At 41.6% G+C, this 14,754-nt stretch overlaps 2 protein-coding genes across 3 annotated transcripts in view; both read right to left on the reverse strand.

Moving 5' to 3' along the window:
• The window catches only part of LOC116510617 (acyl-CoA (8-3)-desaturase-like), a 105,731-nt gene extending 100,579 nt beyond the window's left edge, over positions 1-5,152 (reverse strand). The window contains exons 1-2 of one of the 2 annotated variants that reach the window (XM_032220255.1): positions 4,867-5,151; positions 1,085-1,195 (exon numbers count right to left, since the gene is read on the reverse strand). In XM_032220255.1, the coding sequence (XP_032076146.1) occupies positions 1,085-1,195; positions 4,867-5,109 (354 nt within the window). In that variant the 5' untranslated portion in view covers positions 5,110-5,151. Of the gene's footprint in view, positions 1-1,084; positions 1,196-4,866 lie in introns of both variants that reach the window. The other variant, XM_032220241.1, reaches the window with a different exon arrangement.
• Positions 5,153-7,288: 2,136 nt separating this feature from the next.
• Positions 7,289-14,754, reverse strand: part of LOC116513190 (acyl-CoA (8-3)-desaturase-like) — a 30,628-nt gene continuing 23,162 nt past the window's right edge. Inside the window, exons 10-12 of the mRNA XM_032224124.1 lie at positions 8,794-8,873; positions 8,548-8,673; positions 7,289-7,612 (exon numbers count right to left, since the gene is read on the reverse strand). Of these exons, the coding sequence (XP_032080015.1) occupies positions 7,501-7,612; positions 8,548-8,673; positions 8,794-8,873 (318 nt within the window). The 3' untranslated portion in view covers positions 7,289-7,500. The remainder of the gene's footprint in view (positions 7,613-8,547; positions 8,674-8,793; positions 8,874-14,754) is intronic.

Here is a 14,754-nt window from a genome sequence, read left to right on the forward strand (position 1 = left end):
AATGTAGTATTTTATTACCATTATAAAATATGTAATTAATATTATGATTTAATATTAATTATTATTTGTGATTAAATATTTATGGAGCTCAATGGGGCTCTATTTACCTACTTTAATCACTTTATACAGCTGCCCACTCAATAACTTTCAGCAGGTTACATCATTAGAAGCCTATTGGCCAGAAGTCCGGTCACAGGACATTCCCAAGCATGATCAATGCTGTTTCAGGGCTCTGCCCACATCTGAAACCTGACTGAAAATGATCCAGATAAACCATTTTCTCCAGACTCCCTGAGGCTGCATTGCAATCACCTGCTTGTTAATCTTAAAAAGACAGGCTGGGATTAATTAGGCGGAGGCTGAGGAAGGCAGCCTGAAAGAACTAAGTTTACTTGCCCAATCTGATAGCCAACTACACTTTTAAAAATACCTTGGATCTTGTTTGGCAGAATCAGATGAAAAATCATCTGATGGGACATAAAATGAGGTTGCTCTACATCTGGAGGATGAAAAGGCTAGAACTGAATACATTCAGTCTACATTGGACACTAGCTGGATATGTCTTGTTGAGATGACAGAAGCGTCATCATGGGGGGAGGGGTTATTTGGACTCCATTTGAATCTGTGGAAGCTAAAGAAGCAAACAAGGCTATCTCCATGTTACTCTCACTGTGGATTAGAGTCTTGCTTGCTTAGTGGAAGCAGACAGGGAGATGAGAGGAGGCCAAGTGTGAGTGATACTGAAGACATCCTCCAGATATATTTGGGAAGAATCAAGTGTGGCTTCAATGCAATGAGGTGGAAAGTGGAAGGGAATGAAATGGCAGATATTAAGTTCACTTCATAATTTAAAGTCTGCTGAAAAAAATGAACTTTTACTGTTTTTATAAATGCCAAGAGATTGGGGTGAAGTACAAGGACAATGCAGAAAGATTGAGGAGCACCTTATACAATCTCTTCTGTTGACCTTAGTAGCACATCAGTTTTAATGACAAAAGTGATCTTTGAATCAACCCAATGATAATTAAGGGTTTGCAGATTAACACCATAAGTCACTACCTCAATTTTCTGTCTCCAAACTTACATTTTTACTGGGTTCAAAGCTGGGCTGATCAGGTGCCAATTCCCCAATCAAAAGTGATGCCATGTGCTTCCTTACTAGGGTCTTGTCAAGGTGAAAGGCTGTAAAAGGATCCTAAAGCCATAACAAAGAAAAAATAAAAAAGGAAAAAATATTATAATAAAGAACCAATTTAAAGTCAACCTGGAAGAAACATGATTAGGCTGAGTGGTTATATTTGATTCTTATCTTTCTTCTCTCCCATTCAAAGCCTGACAGACATAATTCCCAGGAGGTGCTTCACCAAAGATATTGAAACACTTGCACTATTTCAGAAATTAGCTCTGAAGGGTTATGATTAATTCTAAACACCAAGAGTGTTCAAAGTAAAAGAAAGGAATAAAAAGTTGTTCTGTTTGATCAAGATTAAAATAAAATATGCTTTTTATAAATCTCTGGTAACTCTTTATGGGCCTTTTGCTGACACCAGGACTGAAAAGTTGATCATCTATTGTTGTGCATATAGAAGGATGGGTTTTGGAAAAGATAGACATTTGTTTGTAATTTTATAGCAGGTAATAAGTTATCAAATTTCTTTTTACTTGGCATACTGAAGATTGGAAGTCACTTCTTTAAATATAGTTCTTTTTATTTCTTCTACTTCTTTCCCTTTTGTTTTTCTATTTTTTCTTTCCATTTTTTAATGTATGTCAATGAAGACTCAATCATCCAGGCTAAAGGTGTTTAAAAAGGTGGAGCTGGAACATGGAATTGCAACAAACTTTGTTAATCTGAGATGTTTCATTGCTAAACCAAACATTTTCATCAGAGTAAAAATGAGTTACGCAGAGAATCATTGGAATATACCAACTGTTGCCACACCCATTTCATTTGAATCTTGACTATCTAATTCTCAGATTAACATGGCAGATCAACAAAGTTTGTTCCAGTTCCATAATTCAACCTTTAGTCACTTTTGGCCTGGATAATTAAACCTTTATTGACATATATATTGCAACTCATTTCAGGGAGAAACACCTGAAATTCGTGCGGCAATAGTTGATACATTCCAACCACTCTCTGACTCTGCCTAACTACCGGTAATTTTTACTCTGATTGATGAAGTTGCTTGGATGAGCAACTGAATATCTCAGATTAACAAAGTTTGGTCCAGTTGCCATGATTCAACCTTCACTTCCATTTTTTTAATTCTTTCTCTTTTTTATTTTTCTGAGTTTAATTTGTATTTGATTTTACTAGTGTTCTGAAATATTTATCAAAAAATATTTAAAAAATTAAAAAGTAAGTAAAAGGTAACAGGAAAAAATATGCTAATGTGCTTTGAAAGTGACTGAGGGAAGTCTTATTTTTTAAAAAATGATAAAATTATTATTTTTTACTTCTGTTCATGCGCAAGGCAGCACTTGAATTCACAATCTGCCAATATCTATCCTGATGCCTTAATCACTACACCGAACTGGCTCCATGACAATTTTTGTGATTAGTTGCAAAGTCATGTCCAACGCATTGCAACCCCATGGACACATAACTTATATCTTATCTTTTTATTTTCTACACCCAGGTTGTTGTTGTTGTGTTTGTGTGATAGAGAGAGAAAGAGAGAAAGAGAGAGAGAGAAAGAGAGAGGGGGTATTTTGTTTTGTGAGCTCCTACTTGCAGTCCGTATTAACAGAGGCCAGATACTGGTTTTCCCAACTGACCGAAAAGGTGTAAGTATGTGTATCTTCAAATAATCATGTGATATAGACCCAGTTTCTCTCTTTGCAAAAGGGAAGATAGAGAGGATAGTACTGCATGACTGAACTACTGGCTCCTTGTTAAAGTTGTGTATGATTAATTAAAAAGTTACAATATGATTACTTAATTGCCACAATAGTGGGTTATGAATTAATAATTACACTTAAATATAGTTGGAAGGGTTTTCTTGTTCAGAGCTTCACTTTGGTTTTTGGTAAAACTGTAAAAACAAAACTTTGCAATGTTTTATCAACAATTCTAAGAAAAGCTAACCTATAGAGAATTGGTTTAAATAGTTACTTTTTCTTTTTTTTTTGTTCTAAAGTCATAGTGCCCTGATGGCGAACCTATGGCACACACACCACCGGTGGCACGCAGAGCCCTCTCTGCCAGAACACCAGCCGTCGCCTCAGCCCAGCTCCACCGTGTATGCGAGTGCACCTCATGCTGGCCACCTGATCTTCGGGTCTCTGCCATGCATGCAGGGGACACGTGTGCATGCACAGGGGGTGGGGTGTATGGGTGGGGGGTGCTCGCATTGCATTTCGGAGCCTCACACCAATCTGGAAGCCGGAACAGGGCATGAGGGCATTGCATGAGGCCCCAAAATGTAATGGGAGCCAAAAAACGGTGCAGGAAGTGTGTGGCAGATACACAGGGGGAGCATGGGAGCATGAGGGGTCACGCATGCATACACAGGAGTCGGGCACATGCAGGGGGGTCGTGCATGCATTGAATTATGGGTGTGGGCATGCTGTCACACATGTACGTGAGTGCTTTTGGCACATGATGACAAAAATGTTAGGCCTCACTGGCGTAGCATATATCAGGAATAATATGTCCTTGTGAATGTAAAAGAGAAAGAAAGAACCTCTGTGCTGATTTCACTGCACCATTTTGTGGGTAAGATTCCTGTTTTATTTCTCCCACTTCTATTTAAATTAACAATGGGATTTGTAAGATTTGGCTCAGTCCTTCAGAGTTAGGAAAATCATAGACTCATAACATAATGGATTTTAAAAGGGACCATGTAGGCCATTATGTCAAACCTCTCTTCTTATGTGTGATTCCTCCTTAATGGAAGGCTGCCTGATCACTGCCTGAAGATATCCAGAAAGGAAGCCCACATCTTTCCCTCAATCAGTGGTTCCATTCTCACACAACACTTGTTTCCTCCACATTAACCCTGGTTACTCAGTCCCACTTAAGAGTTTTCTTCTCTAAGCTCAACAGTTCAGTTTAACAATTCCTTCAACAACCACCTCACTCTCTCTTTGTGGCTCCTGTTCCAACTGTTTTGGACCTTTCTTAAAGTGTAGCTCCACGAACGGAGCAAAGAGCAGAATAAATGGAATGCTTTGTAAATAATACTAGCCAAATATTAGCAAAAAGAAAGTCAGTATGTGCTTCATATAGTATAGAAAGACTTTTGAAAAGTGTTCAGAAAAATGGGAAGCCCAGAATCTCGTTTTCCTCATGAGAAACTTACATACAAGTCAGGAAGCCACAATACAGGCAGAACATGGCAAAACAGACTGACTCCAGGTTAGCAAAAGGGTAGAAGGCTGTGTATGTGACCCTTATATTCAATTTATATGCTGAATATATATTAAGGGCAACTGGTTTTAAAATTGGGGGAAGAAACATCAATAGCCTGTATTAAGCTGATAGCCCTACCCTGAATTTGAAGATACAGAAAATCTGCAAGTTTAATGATAAAAGTCAAGGAGCAGAGTGGAAAAATGGGATTAAAATGAAATATATAAAGAAGACTAAACTAATTATAATCACCTACAATGACATTGGCAGTGAAGAGATTGAAAATGACAAATAGAATCAACCCTGAACGGTAAAGGAACAAGCAATCAATACATCTGACTAGCACTTAGTAGAGCTACCACAAGAGCCTTGGAAAAGATATTTAAATGCCGTGCCCATAGCTACAAATATTAAAATTGCGTAAACTATGGTATTCCCTGTGACACTTTAAGGAAGCGAAAGAAACTGGCCACCTGAGTCCTCGCCTCGTCAGCTGCCCCGCGTCTTACCGTGGCATCCTGCCCTGCGTACGAGCTGATAGTCCGAGAGCCCCCCGGGTGCCTCTTGTAGAACCGGCTGATGTCATAGACTTTCCTGTCAATCACCAGCCAGCGCTCCCGTGAGGGACCTTCCTGGCCAGTGCGCAGCCCGATCTCTTCCCAGGTAAACCACCGCGAAGGACCGGACTGATCGGCCGCGGGATCAACTTCCCTCCTCCGCCTGATCCCGGTTTCTCCTTGCTGGGAAGCCATCTCCCCCCGACTGAGGCTTCGGGGAATTTGGCACTGTCCTTTTCAGCACCATCGGGAGGGCGGACTGGGCGAGTCCGAGCAAGGAAGTTTCCTCCCTCCTCGCCTTCGATTGGCCGATAAAGTTTCAACGACGCTTCTCTGTTAAATCAAAACCAATGGCTCATCAACCCAACCAACCTTGAGTTCTCACTAGAGACACAAATGATCAGGCTCAAATTATCCTATTTTGGACACATTATGCAAAGATCTAGCTCTCTAGAAAAGGAAGGAAAGAGAAGAAGATAACCAACATCAAGTTGGATGGACTCAATTTCATTGGCAATAAATGCATCCCTGGAAGACCTGAAAGTCTTTTTTAGGGATCATGGAGAAAATCTATATGTTCCCTAGAAATCAAAAGCAATTTGATGGCATATAATCAATCATTAATGTTTCTAAATCTCAATGCACAATGAATCTTCTCAAAGCTTCCTTTTCTATAAATCTGCTTTTTGGCACCAGCAGATGGGTGATTCATAGGCAATAAGCCAACAATAGTTTGGTACTGGTAAAGAATTGAGAGAATTCACTGCTCTGTCTTGAGAATGAAAATCTGACTTCAGGACTTCCACAGTACCACTATCCCTGGGAATAGTCATTCTCTCTGCATTGGGAGACCTTAAACATTTGAAGTATAATTAAATAAATACCTCCCTGAATAAGAGACATTTACAGGCAATGGTTACTGAGTATCTTACTCCCATTTTCCTACCTGTCTTTCACTGGAAGGTAACAAATGGGATGTTTATAAAGGAAAAGAGAGCAGAAAAGAGGGAAGTCTGGAAACAAGTGAGGCTTGTCAGGAAAGCTTTTCTAATAGGTTAAAAATCAGCCCTTATTGAAAACCCTTAATAAAATAACCAAGTTTGTCCCAGACACCTCTCTAAAAATATCAAAAAGTGAGTTTTCTCAAAGTGTGTTTTCTAATTATTACTGTTTTATTTCTCACAATTACTTATTTCCACATGGAAGTCGTATGGTTTCTCTGGATGTCTCCTGTGAGCCATATCCCCACTGAAGTGAAAACATTTCCATTTTTCTGGTTAGAGGCACCATCTTTCCATTAATTCCACATGGGTTTTCTTATCTCTCCTTTGATAGTTATGTTAGGATTTAATTTCTGTTTGGTTATCTTCTTTAAAATCTCTACCCAATCAAGAAAATATGCTTATTGCTTCCCAGGAAAGTGACTAACGTTCCTTATGAGGGAAGATTTGTCTCTTAATACATTTCTGTAGGCCAAATATTTTTCTCGGTCATCTCAGCAAGCAGATAGAAATCTATAACAGGATCCCCCATTTTGTGTTGTCTCAGGACTTTTCCTGATTTCCACTTAGCTACAGCACAAACTTGCTCTGGCATCATCTTCCTTCTGCTACGTCTGCTTGTTCTGCAGCCCAAGGATGAAGCAGCTACAAGTCACATACCAGAGTTAAAGTAGTGTTTTCCCCTTTGTTTCAACACAACTGAGAGGGCAGCATCAAAATATATTTTTAGTAGATTCAAATTTAGTAAATTTTGAGTACTTTGGAGAACTGGTAAATACCTCTGACTGGCCCCACCCCTATCTATTATCTGCCTCCTGAGTCCCAGCTGATGGGAGGAAATGGGGATTTTGCAGTAACCTTCCCCTGGAGTGGGGAAGCTGAGACTTAGCAGGCAGAGAATCGATGGGGTCAGGGCCAGTCAGAGGTGGTATTTACCAGTTCTCCAAACTACTCAAAATTTCTGTTACTGGTTCTCCAGAACTGCTCTGTCACCCTCCCAGTCAAAGAAGAAGCCCTTAGAATGAAGAAAAGGACAGAAATATAAACATGCATGGTCATCTTGGTGATATTATTTGTTTGGTGGTGCAAGATACCTTTTCATTTCTCTTATTATTAATGAATGTGGAAGAATTAGTAGATTTCTCCCAGTATTGGAAGCCCTGGGTGAGAGAAACAGGAAGTAAATAATATGGAATCTCCAAATGTTGAAAACAAAATAGAAGAAATATGGATTGATTTCTTATCTGCTTTTTGTATCTGCTGATGCAATTTAATCTCATATCATAATCCAGAATCCACTGCAATAGCAATTAAGTTTATTTTCACAACCATTGCAAAACAGAGGTCAAATGTAAAAAGCAGAAACAAAGCAATTCAATGAAAAGTATTAAGAAACTTTATTTATAATACACCAAGACCCAGAAGCTGGAAAGGGGGTGGGGGGAGGTGTTGCTTACAATGCTAATACTCATTAGGAAACATGCCAAAAGTTGAGTTGATGCCAAAAGGCTCTCCAGCATTCTGTTTCATTCACAAATTACTCTAGGTTTTCTATGCCTGGAGCCTCTCAAGATCCATCTCAGATCTATCTTGTCTCTTCACCCTTCTTCCCTTGTTGAAGGCAGATTTTAGGAGTTTGTGTTTTCTGTTCAAGATGATATGCTTTGAACCAGATTTCACCCGCAACCTTCAAGGAACTGAAAAAAACAGAAAGTAAGTTTCTCTTCATTGCCATGAGAGTTAAGTCCTAATTAGAAAAATCCTGCCTCTGATTCAAGCCGAGAAGTGAATTCAAGTGCAGTAAATTGAGGACAGAAAGAGTAGCACAAAAATCTCTCAGTGAGTGATACTTATCTTTTAGGTATTTGACATGTCTTGACAGTATGCTTTATGTTAGGGGTGAAATCCAGCAGGTTCTGGAGAACCAGTAGTGGAAATTTTGAGTAGTTCAGAGAACCAGAAAATACAACCTCTGGCTGACCCAGAGTGAGGTGGGAATGGAGATTTTGAAATATCTTTCCCCTGCCATGCCCACCAAGCCATGCCAACAGAACTGGTAGTAAAAAAAATGAATTTCACCACTGCTTTATATGGACTTATATAAAATCTATATAAAGTAGTACTTTATCTAAGCACCCAAATTTCATAGTCATGATGATAGGGAGAAGGCAGAGTCTGCCTATCTTTAGGTAGCCATCTAGATGTGTAATTTTCATGCAAGCAATATAGAAACAGTTTGCCATTGCCTGTTTGATGTTAACTGATAACTAATTATTTAATACTAACTAATTTTATAAAAGATGCATGTGATAGAACACATGCTTAATGACTAGCATCTCTCTCTTTCTACTACTAGGCTTATTTTTATTCTTAAAGGATCTACATCCAAAATCTTTCTTCTCATTAACAGTTTAATACTTTGCACACCAGATCTCTTTTGTTCAGTTGACATATTCACATGTATGTAAGTATGTCTATATAATTGCATGTTCTCCTTTCCCCAACTCTTGAGAGCAAAGCCATGCAGATCCTTCATTTGATTTCATTCATTTGATCTGTTTGGCTAACCTTTGTATCTTGAATGTTTCCTAGATCCCCAACTCCTCTTCTGGCCTGATAGTCTGATACTTACTACACAATGTCAGCAAAGCCAGTGAAGAGAGGTTTTGACTGATATTCAATACCATGTTTAGCACACATGGACTTCACCAAAGGAGCCACCTTCCAAAAGTTGTGCCGAGGCATCATAGGGAAGAGACTATAGGCAGAAAGGAAGACAAAGAACTTGTGATACTTATCTATCTTTTTGCCTTATTCAAATTATGAAGCAATTTCTTACTGATAGCTTAGAATCTCATTGCCCTAAATCAGTACTCACTGGTGCTCAATTTGAAAATTCAGGTGCCCCGTTACCCAGTCATTGAAAAAAGATTGATTCACATTGCACGTTGACTGAAGCTGGGAGAAGAGAGAAAGACAGGTTTTAGTCCAGACATACCGTGAATGAAGGAAGATCAAGCAAATGTCCACAATATATATTTATATTTGTCCATGATTTATATTTATATTCATGTTGGTTGGTTTGTATGTATTGGTATATAACTAGTATTTCTAGACAAATATATTGAATTTTGGAAATCTTAAATTATATTACCCTAATAGTAGAGTTTAAATACTCATTTGTTATCAAATCTGATAGTCACCAGAGTACAGTTTTGAAAATATGGAGAATTAAAATATAATTCTAGTAATATATTTATTTTTCATTTTGTGAAACATTTCTTTTCAACAATTACTTTCAAATCTTCCCCTTACTTATTCCAGACTGAACCAAGTTGTCTGTATGATTTGAACTCACAGGCCTCCTTTTTTAAAAAAAAAAAGTCCTGGGACAGTTGACATCATGGTGAGAACGGCTGGAAAATAGTGAGGCTCTGCTGAGCCCCATGAAATCCAACCAGTAAATGCTGACGGAAGACTTTATAACTATCCTGTGGGGACAGTGAAGGAAGGAAAGGTGCTTTGCTGACCATGAGGAACTTACCATTTCCTCGTTAGGTGCAAAGCAAGCTCTCCTGAACAACAGTAGGAACAACTGCCATTTTTGGGCAGTCACAAAGATGGGGCAACGGGACAGTAAAATTTGTGCAGGAGTGATATTGAAGAAGAACAGTGTGGTGGCTGTGTGAGAAATTTGTGGGTTTTTTAAAACTTCTGTCAGAAATGCCCCTTTCTAGAAATAATTGATCAACAATGGGGCTGTAAAAGAAGGTGGTAGTTTTGTCAAGCCTCCACCCCCTGAAACAGTGGCGGATAAGCACAGAGCTGAAAGAGATCCAAAATAAAATACGTTAACTGTTTGATTATTTGGATACTGTAAATGCTAAAAGAAGAAAAGCAGAGTGGCCATCTAAGGATTTAATAAACTCTTATTTGGATTAAAATTTGGTTCCAGAACTTTAAAAGAATATGGTGTAAACAAAGGAAACTAAGAGAAGTAGAAGAGAAACAGTGCAACAGCGACATCTTCTGGCCAGAGCAAAACCCAGAGGGGAAAGTGTGAGAAAGTAGAGGGAAGAAAGTGTGGATTAGAAATTAATCCTGAACAGTGTATTGGAAATAGTGTTGCAAGACTATCATTAGATAAATTCCCTGCACCTGGAATTTGTTTACAAAGAAAGAGAGTGGAAAGAGTGTAAGCTGTAAACACTGTAGCTCTTTGATTGGATACAGGCACTACTGGCTGTATAATTGAGCAACTGGAATTGGGGAATAATAGAGGTTGCTTAAAAGGTAAAAGAAGAATTCTACATCTCAGCTTTTAACATCTTTCCCTGTCAATCTTCCTAATGCCATGACCCTTTAATACAGTTCCTCATGTTGTGGTGACCCCCAACCATAAAATTATTTTTGTTGCTACTATGTAACTGTAATTTTGCTACTGTTATGAACCATAATGTAAATATCTGATATGCAGGATGTATTTTTATTGCTATAAATTGAACATAATTAAAGCATAGTGATTAATCACAAAAACAATATGTAATTATATATTGTGAAATATTTATTTCTAATTATAAATAAATGAAATTTTGTCTTGAAGCATGGTGTAGCACAGGGGTCGGCAATCTTAAACCCTCAAAGAGCCATTAGGATCCGTTTCCCACAGAAAAGAATTGAATTGAATTGAATTTATTAAATTTCTATGCCGCCCAATCCCGAAGGACTCCGGGTGGCTTACAGAAATGAAAAAGGAATTAAAAGAACTTAAAAACAATAGGACACACAAAGTTAAAAAAGGAACGCAACAAACACCCAATCAGAAGGCCTGCCGGAAAAGTCAGGTTTTAAAGGCTTTGCGAAAGGCCATGAGAGTGGGGTGGCCCGGATCTCTGGGGGCAGCTCATTCCATATGGCCGGAGTGGCAACAGAGAAGGCCCTACTCCTAGGCGCCGCCAGCCGACATTGTCCCACTGAAGGCACCCGGAGAAGGCCCATCCTGTGCGATCTTATCGGTCTAAGGGAGGTATGTGGCAGAAGACGGTCTCATAGGTACCCAGATCCTAGGCCATGTAGGGCTTTATTTATGGTGATAACCAGCACATTGAATCGTGTTCGGAGACCAATGGGCAGCCAGTGCAGATCGCGGAGGATAGGTGTGATGTGGGTGTACCTTGGCACACCCAGTATCGCTCGCGTGGCTGCATTCTGGACTAATTGCAGTCTCTGAACACTTTTCAGGGGCAGCCCCATGTAGAGCGCATTACAGTAATCCAGTCTTGAGATGACGAGGCCATGAGTGACTGTCTGAAGTGCCTCCCGGTCCAAATAGGGCCGCAATTGGTGCACCAGGCGAACCTGGGCAAAGCCCCCCCTGGTCACAGCCGACAGATGGTGTTCCAAAGTCAGCTGCAGGTCCAGGAGGATCCCCAAACTGTGAACCCTCTCTGAGGGGTGCAAGTTTTCTCCCCCAGGGTTAAGGACGGACTAGATGGACTGTCCTTATGGGGCAACATCCACAGCCATTCGGTCTTGTCAGAATTGAGTGTGAGTTTGTTCACTCCCATCCAGACCCTAACAGCTTCCAGGTACTGGCACACTGAGTTGGCACAGGTGGACAGATACAACTGAGTATCATCCGCATACTGGTAGTATTTAATCCCGTGCCGGTGGATGATCTCACCCAGTGGCTTCATGTAGATGTTAAATAGGAGGGGGGGCAGGACCGACCCCTGCAGCACCCCATAATTGAGGGACCTAGAAGTCAACCTCTGTCCTCCGACCAACACCGACTGCGACCTGTCGGAGAGGTAAGAGGAGAACCACCATAAAATGGAACCACCTCTTCCAGCCGTCGCAGAAGGATACCATGGTCGATGGTATCGAAGGCCACTGAGAGGTCAAGGAGCATAAGGACGGAGGAATGGCCTCTGTCCCTGGCCCACCAGAGATCATCAGTCAGTGCGACCAAAGCGGTTTCGGTGGAGTAACCAGGCCTGAAACCAGACTGAAAAGGGTCTAGATAATCTGCTTCATCCAAGGTCCATCGGAGTTGGAGGGCCACCACCTTCTCAACAACCTTCCCTAAAAAAGGAAGGTTGGAGACTGGACGATAGCTTTTAAAAATAGCTGGGTCCAGAGAAGACTTCTTGAGGAGAGTTCTCACCACCGCCTCCTTAAGAGGCCGTGGAAAGGATCCCTCCATCAAGGAGGCATTCGTAATTCTCTGGAGCCAGCCTTGTGTTACCTCCCCGCTGGTTGAGACCAGCCAGGAGGGACACGGATCCAGTAAACAGGTGGAGGCACTCATCGCTCCCATGGCCTTGTCCACTTCATCAGGGGTGACAAGCTGGAACTCATTCCAGAAAGTCTGAGCAAGACTCTCCCTCAGCATCTCGGCTGGTTCTGTCCAAATGGAGTCCAGGTCTGTCCGAATCTGAGTGATTTTGTCCGACAGAAACTGAGCAAACTCCTCAGCTCGACCCTGCAAGGCATCTCCCATTTCCCCCCCCCCCATTCAGGAGGGAACGGGTTATCCTAAACAGGGCAGCTGGGCGTGATTCCGCAGATGCAATGAGAGCGGAAAATTTGCACATTTTGCCGCCCGTATCACCACGAGATAAGTCCTAATAAAGGCTCTTAGCAGTGTTCAGTCAGATTCGGAGTTACTAGTCCTCCAATGTCGCTCTAGGCGTCTCTTTTGGCGCTTCTTCTCCCGGAGTTTCTCAGTAAACCAAGGAGCCCTCCTGGATCCACTGTTGCGGAGAGGCCGCAAAGGCGCAATCTGATCCAGGGCCCCAGTCGCCACTGGGTTCCAGGCGGCGACCAGGGACTCTGCCAGATTGTGGGCAAGAGAGTCAAGAAAACACCAGGAGCCACAAAACCTGGGTGGGTGTGACCAACTCAACATCACTCCCACCCAGTCACATGACATCCCCCCCCCAGACATGCCTACCCAGGTTTCATGGCTCAGTGTTTTCTGTGGGAATAGGGTCTCTCTTTAATGAGGAGCTAACAAAAGAAAGGGAAAAGCCAATAAAAGAAATGAAGAAGGGAAAAAAGAAAGAGGAGATAATAATAAAAATAATAGTGGTGGATGAATTAAAACAGGGGAAAATGTATTAAGAAAGTTGAATGATATGATTGAAAGGAAGAAAGGGGCTGGGATAGAAAGCTTAGAAGTTAAGCAGCGAAAAGGGTGGAGATGGCAGGAATATTTAGACCAAACTTCCAAGAAGTAGATATAAAGATTGGAGATGTAAGGGAGGAATATGGGAGGCAGGCCAAAAAAAAAAAAAAAAGCATAACAATTAAAGTATCAAGGTGAGCAATAGATAATGGTTAGATTATTTTTTTTTCCTTTTCTTTATTGCTGTTTGGACTTGCCTTTCCTTTTCCTTTCTTTTCTTTAAGGCATAGCAATTATAAAGTTGAAGCAGGCAAGGAGGTGATGAAGGGATGATTTTCTTCTCTGTTGTTATTTTTGAGTTACTCTTCCCTATATCTCCCTCCTCTCTCTATATTCTTTTTTTCTTTTTATTTCCTTATTTTTGTTTTCTGACATATGATATATTTAATCTTATATGTTATTAACTGCTAGATAAGATAGACTAAGGTTACCAGATGTCCCGCTTTTCGTGGGACAGTCACGATTTTTCACAATTTGTCCCGCGTCCTGCAACGTTTTTAAAAAGTCCCGATTTTCATGGGTGAGTGGACGAAAGGGCATCGGCATTGCAGCCAGGACCCGCTGTGCGAGGGCAAGGGAAGAGCAAGGCGAGGCCTGAGGGAAGCCGGAGGGAAAGGGCTCGGAGGGAGGGGGAGCCAAGATGGCGGTGGCTGAGGAGGAGATCTCGCGGCCACCGCTGCCACCAACACCGCCAAGGAATTGCAGGATGATAGTGGCTGTGTGCCAGGAGGATGGCCTGTGGGGCTGGAGGCTGCATGGCAGCAGTGTGTTGCCGAGCACTAACAAGAGTTGCGGGATGGGCTGGCCGAGTAGCCTCGCGTACGCAGCTTGCCTCACCGCCCGATTGAGGCTGCCCTGCTGCTGGCGCTGGAGGCTGCCTCTGCTCCGCCGCAAAGATGCCACCGCCACCCCTGCCGGCTCTTCCTGCCTGGACACCCGCCACCCAGGAGCGGCCTGAAGCCCTCCTGTCCACCACCGGCTGCACCGCAGGTGACTTGCCCCGGGTGGGCTGGAAGGCTTCAGGCATCCGGGCGGGAAGATACGGTGAGCGGATAGCAGTGGCATCGCTGCCCGGGAGCCGCCAGAAGCCTTCCAGCCCAACACCTACTCTCCCTGGACTTGTTTTGAGGAGCTCGGGGCGACTGACGGTAGTTTGCGCCAGCCGCGGCCGCTCAAACTATCGTCAGCTCCCCTGTGTTAAAATCTGGCCACCTTAAGATAGACAGAAGTTAGAGAAGAAGAGATATTAAAAGATGAAGTTTAAAGAGAAGGGTTCTTAAAGTACATGATGCCAAGTATTACTGTTATTGTATCACTATGTTATTACAATATTACTATTATGTTGTAATAGTGGAGATAAATGTGACAACAAAGATGAATATTATGATTGTTTAAATGTGATTGCACCCAGACAATCGACTGTTTAATAAAAATTGGATTGAATGTAATATAAATAAAATAAATAAAACTTGGGGGGAGGGGAGAATATCCTGATCTGGATGAAAACCAGATGCTTGGAATGGAAAATTTTCCTGCACTGGCCAGTTTCTCTTTCAGTTAGTACTATTATCTTAAAATGAGGCCAAAGAATATTTGTTCTACTCATCTCATTTCCATTTTTATAAAGTCCAAACAAAAGCAAGGGCAATC

The sequence above is a fragment of the Thamnophis elegans genome, chromosome 1 (genome assembly GCF_009769535.1).
Source record: "Thamnophis elegans isolate rThaEle1 chromosome 1, rThaEle1.pri, whole genome shotgun sequence".
Classification (NCBI taxonomy): Eukaryota; Metazoa; Chordata; class Lepidosauria; order Squamata; family Colubridae; genus Thamnophis; species Thamnophis elegans.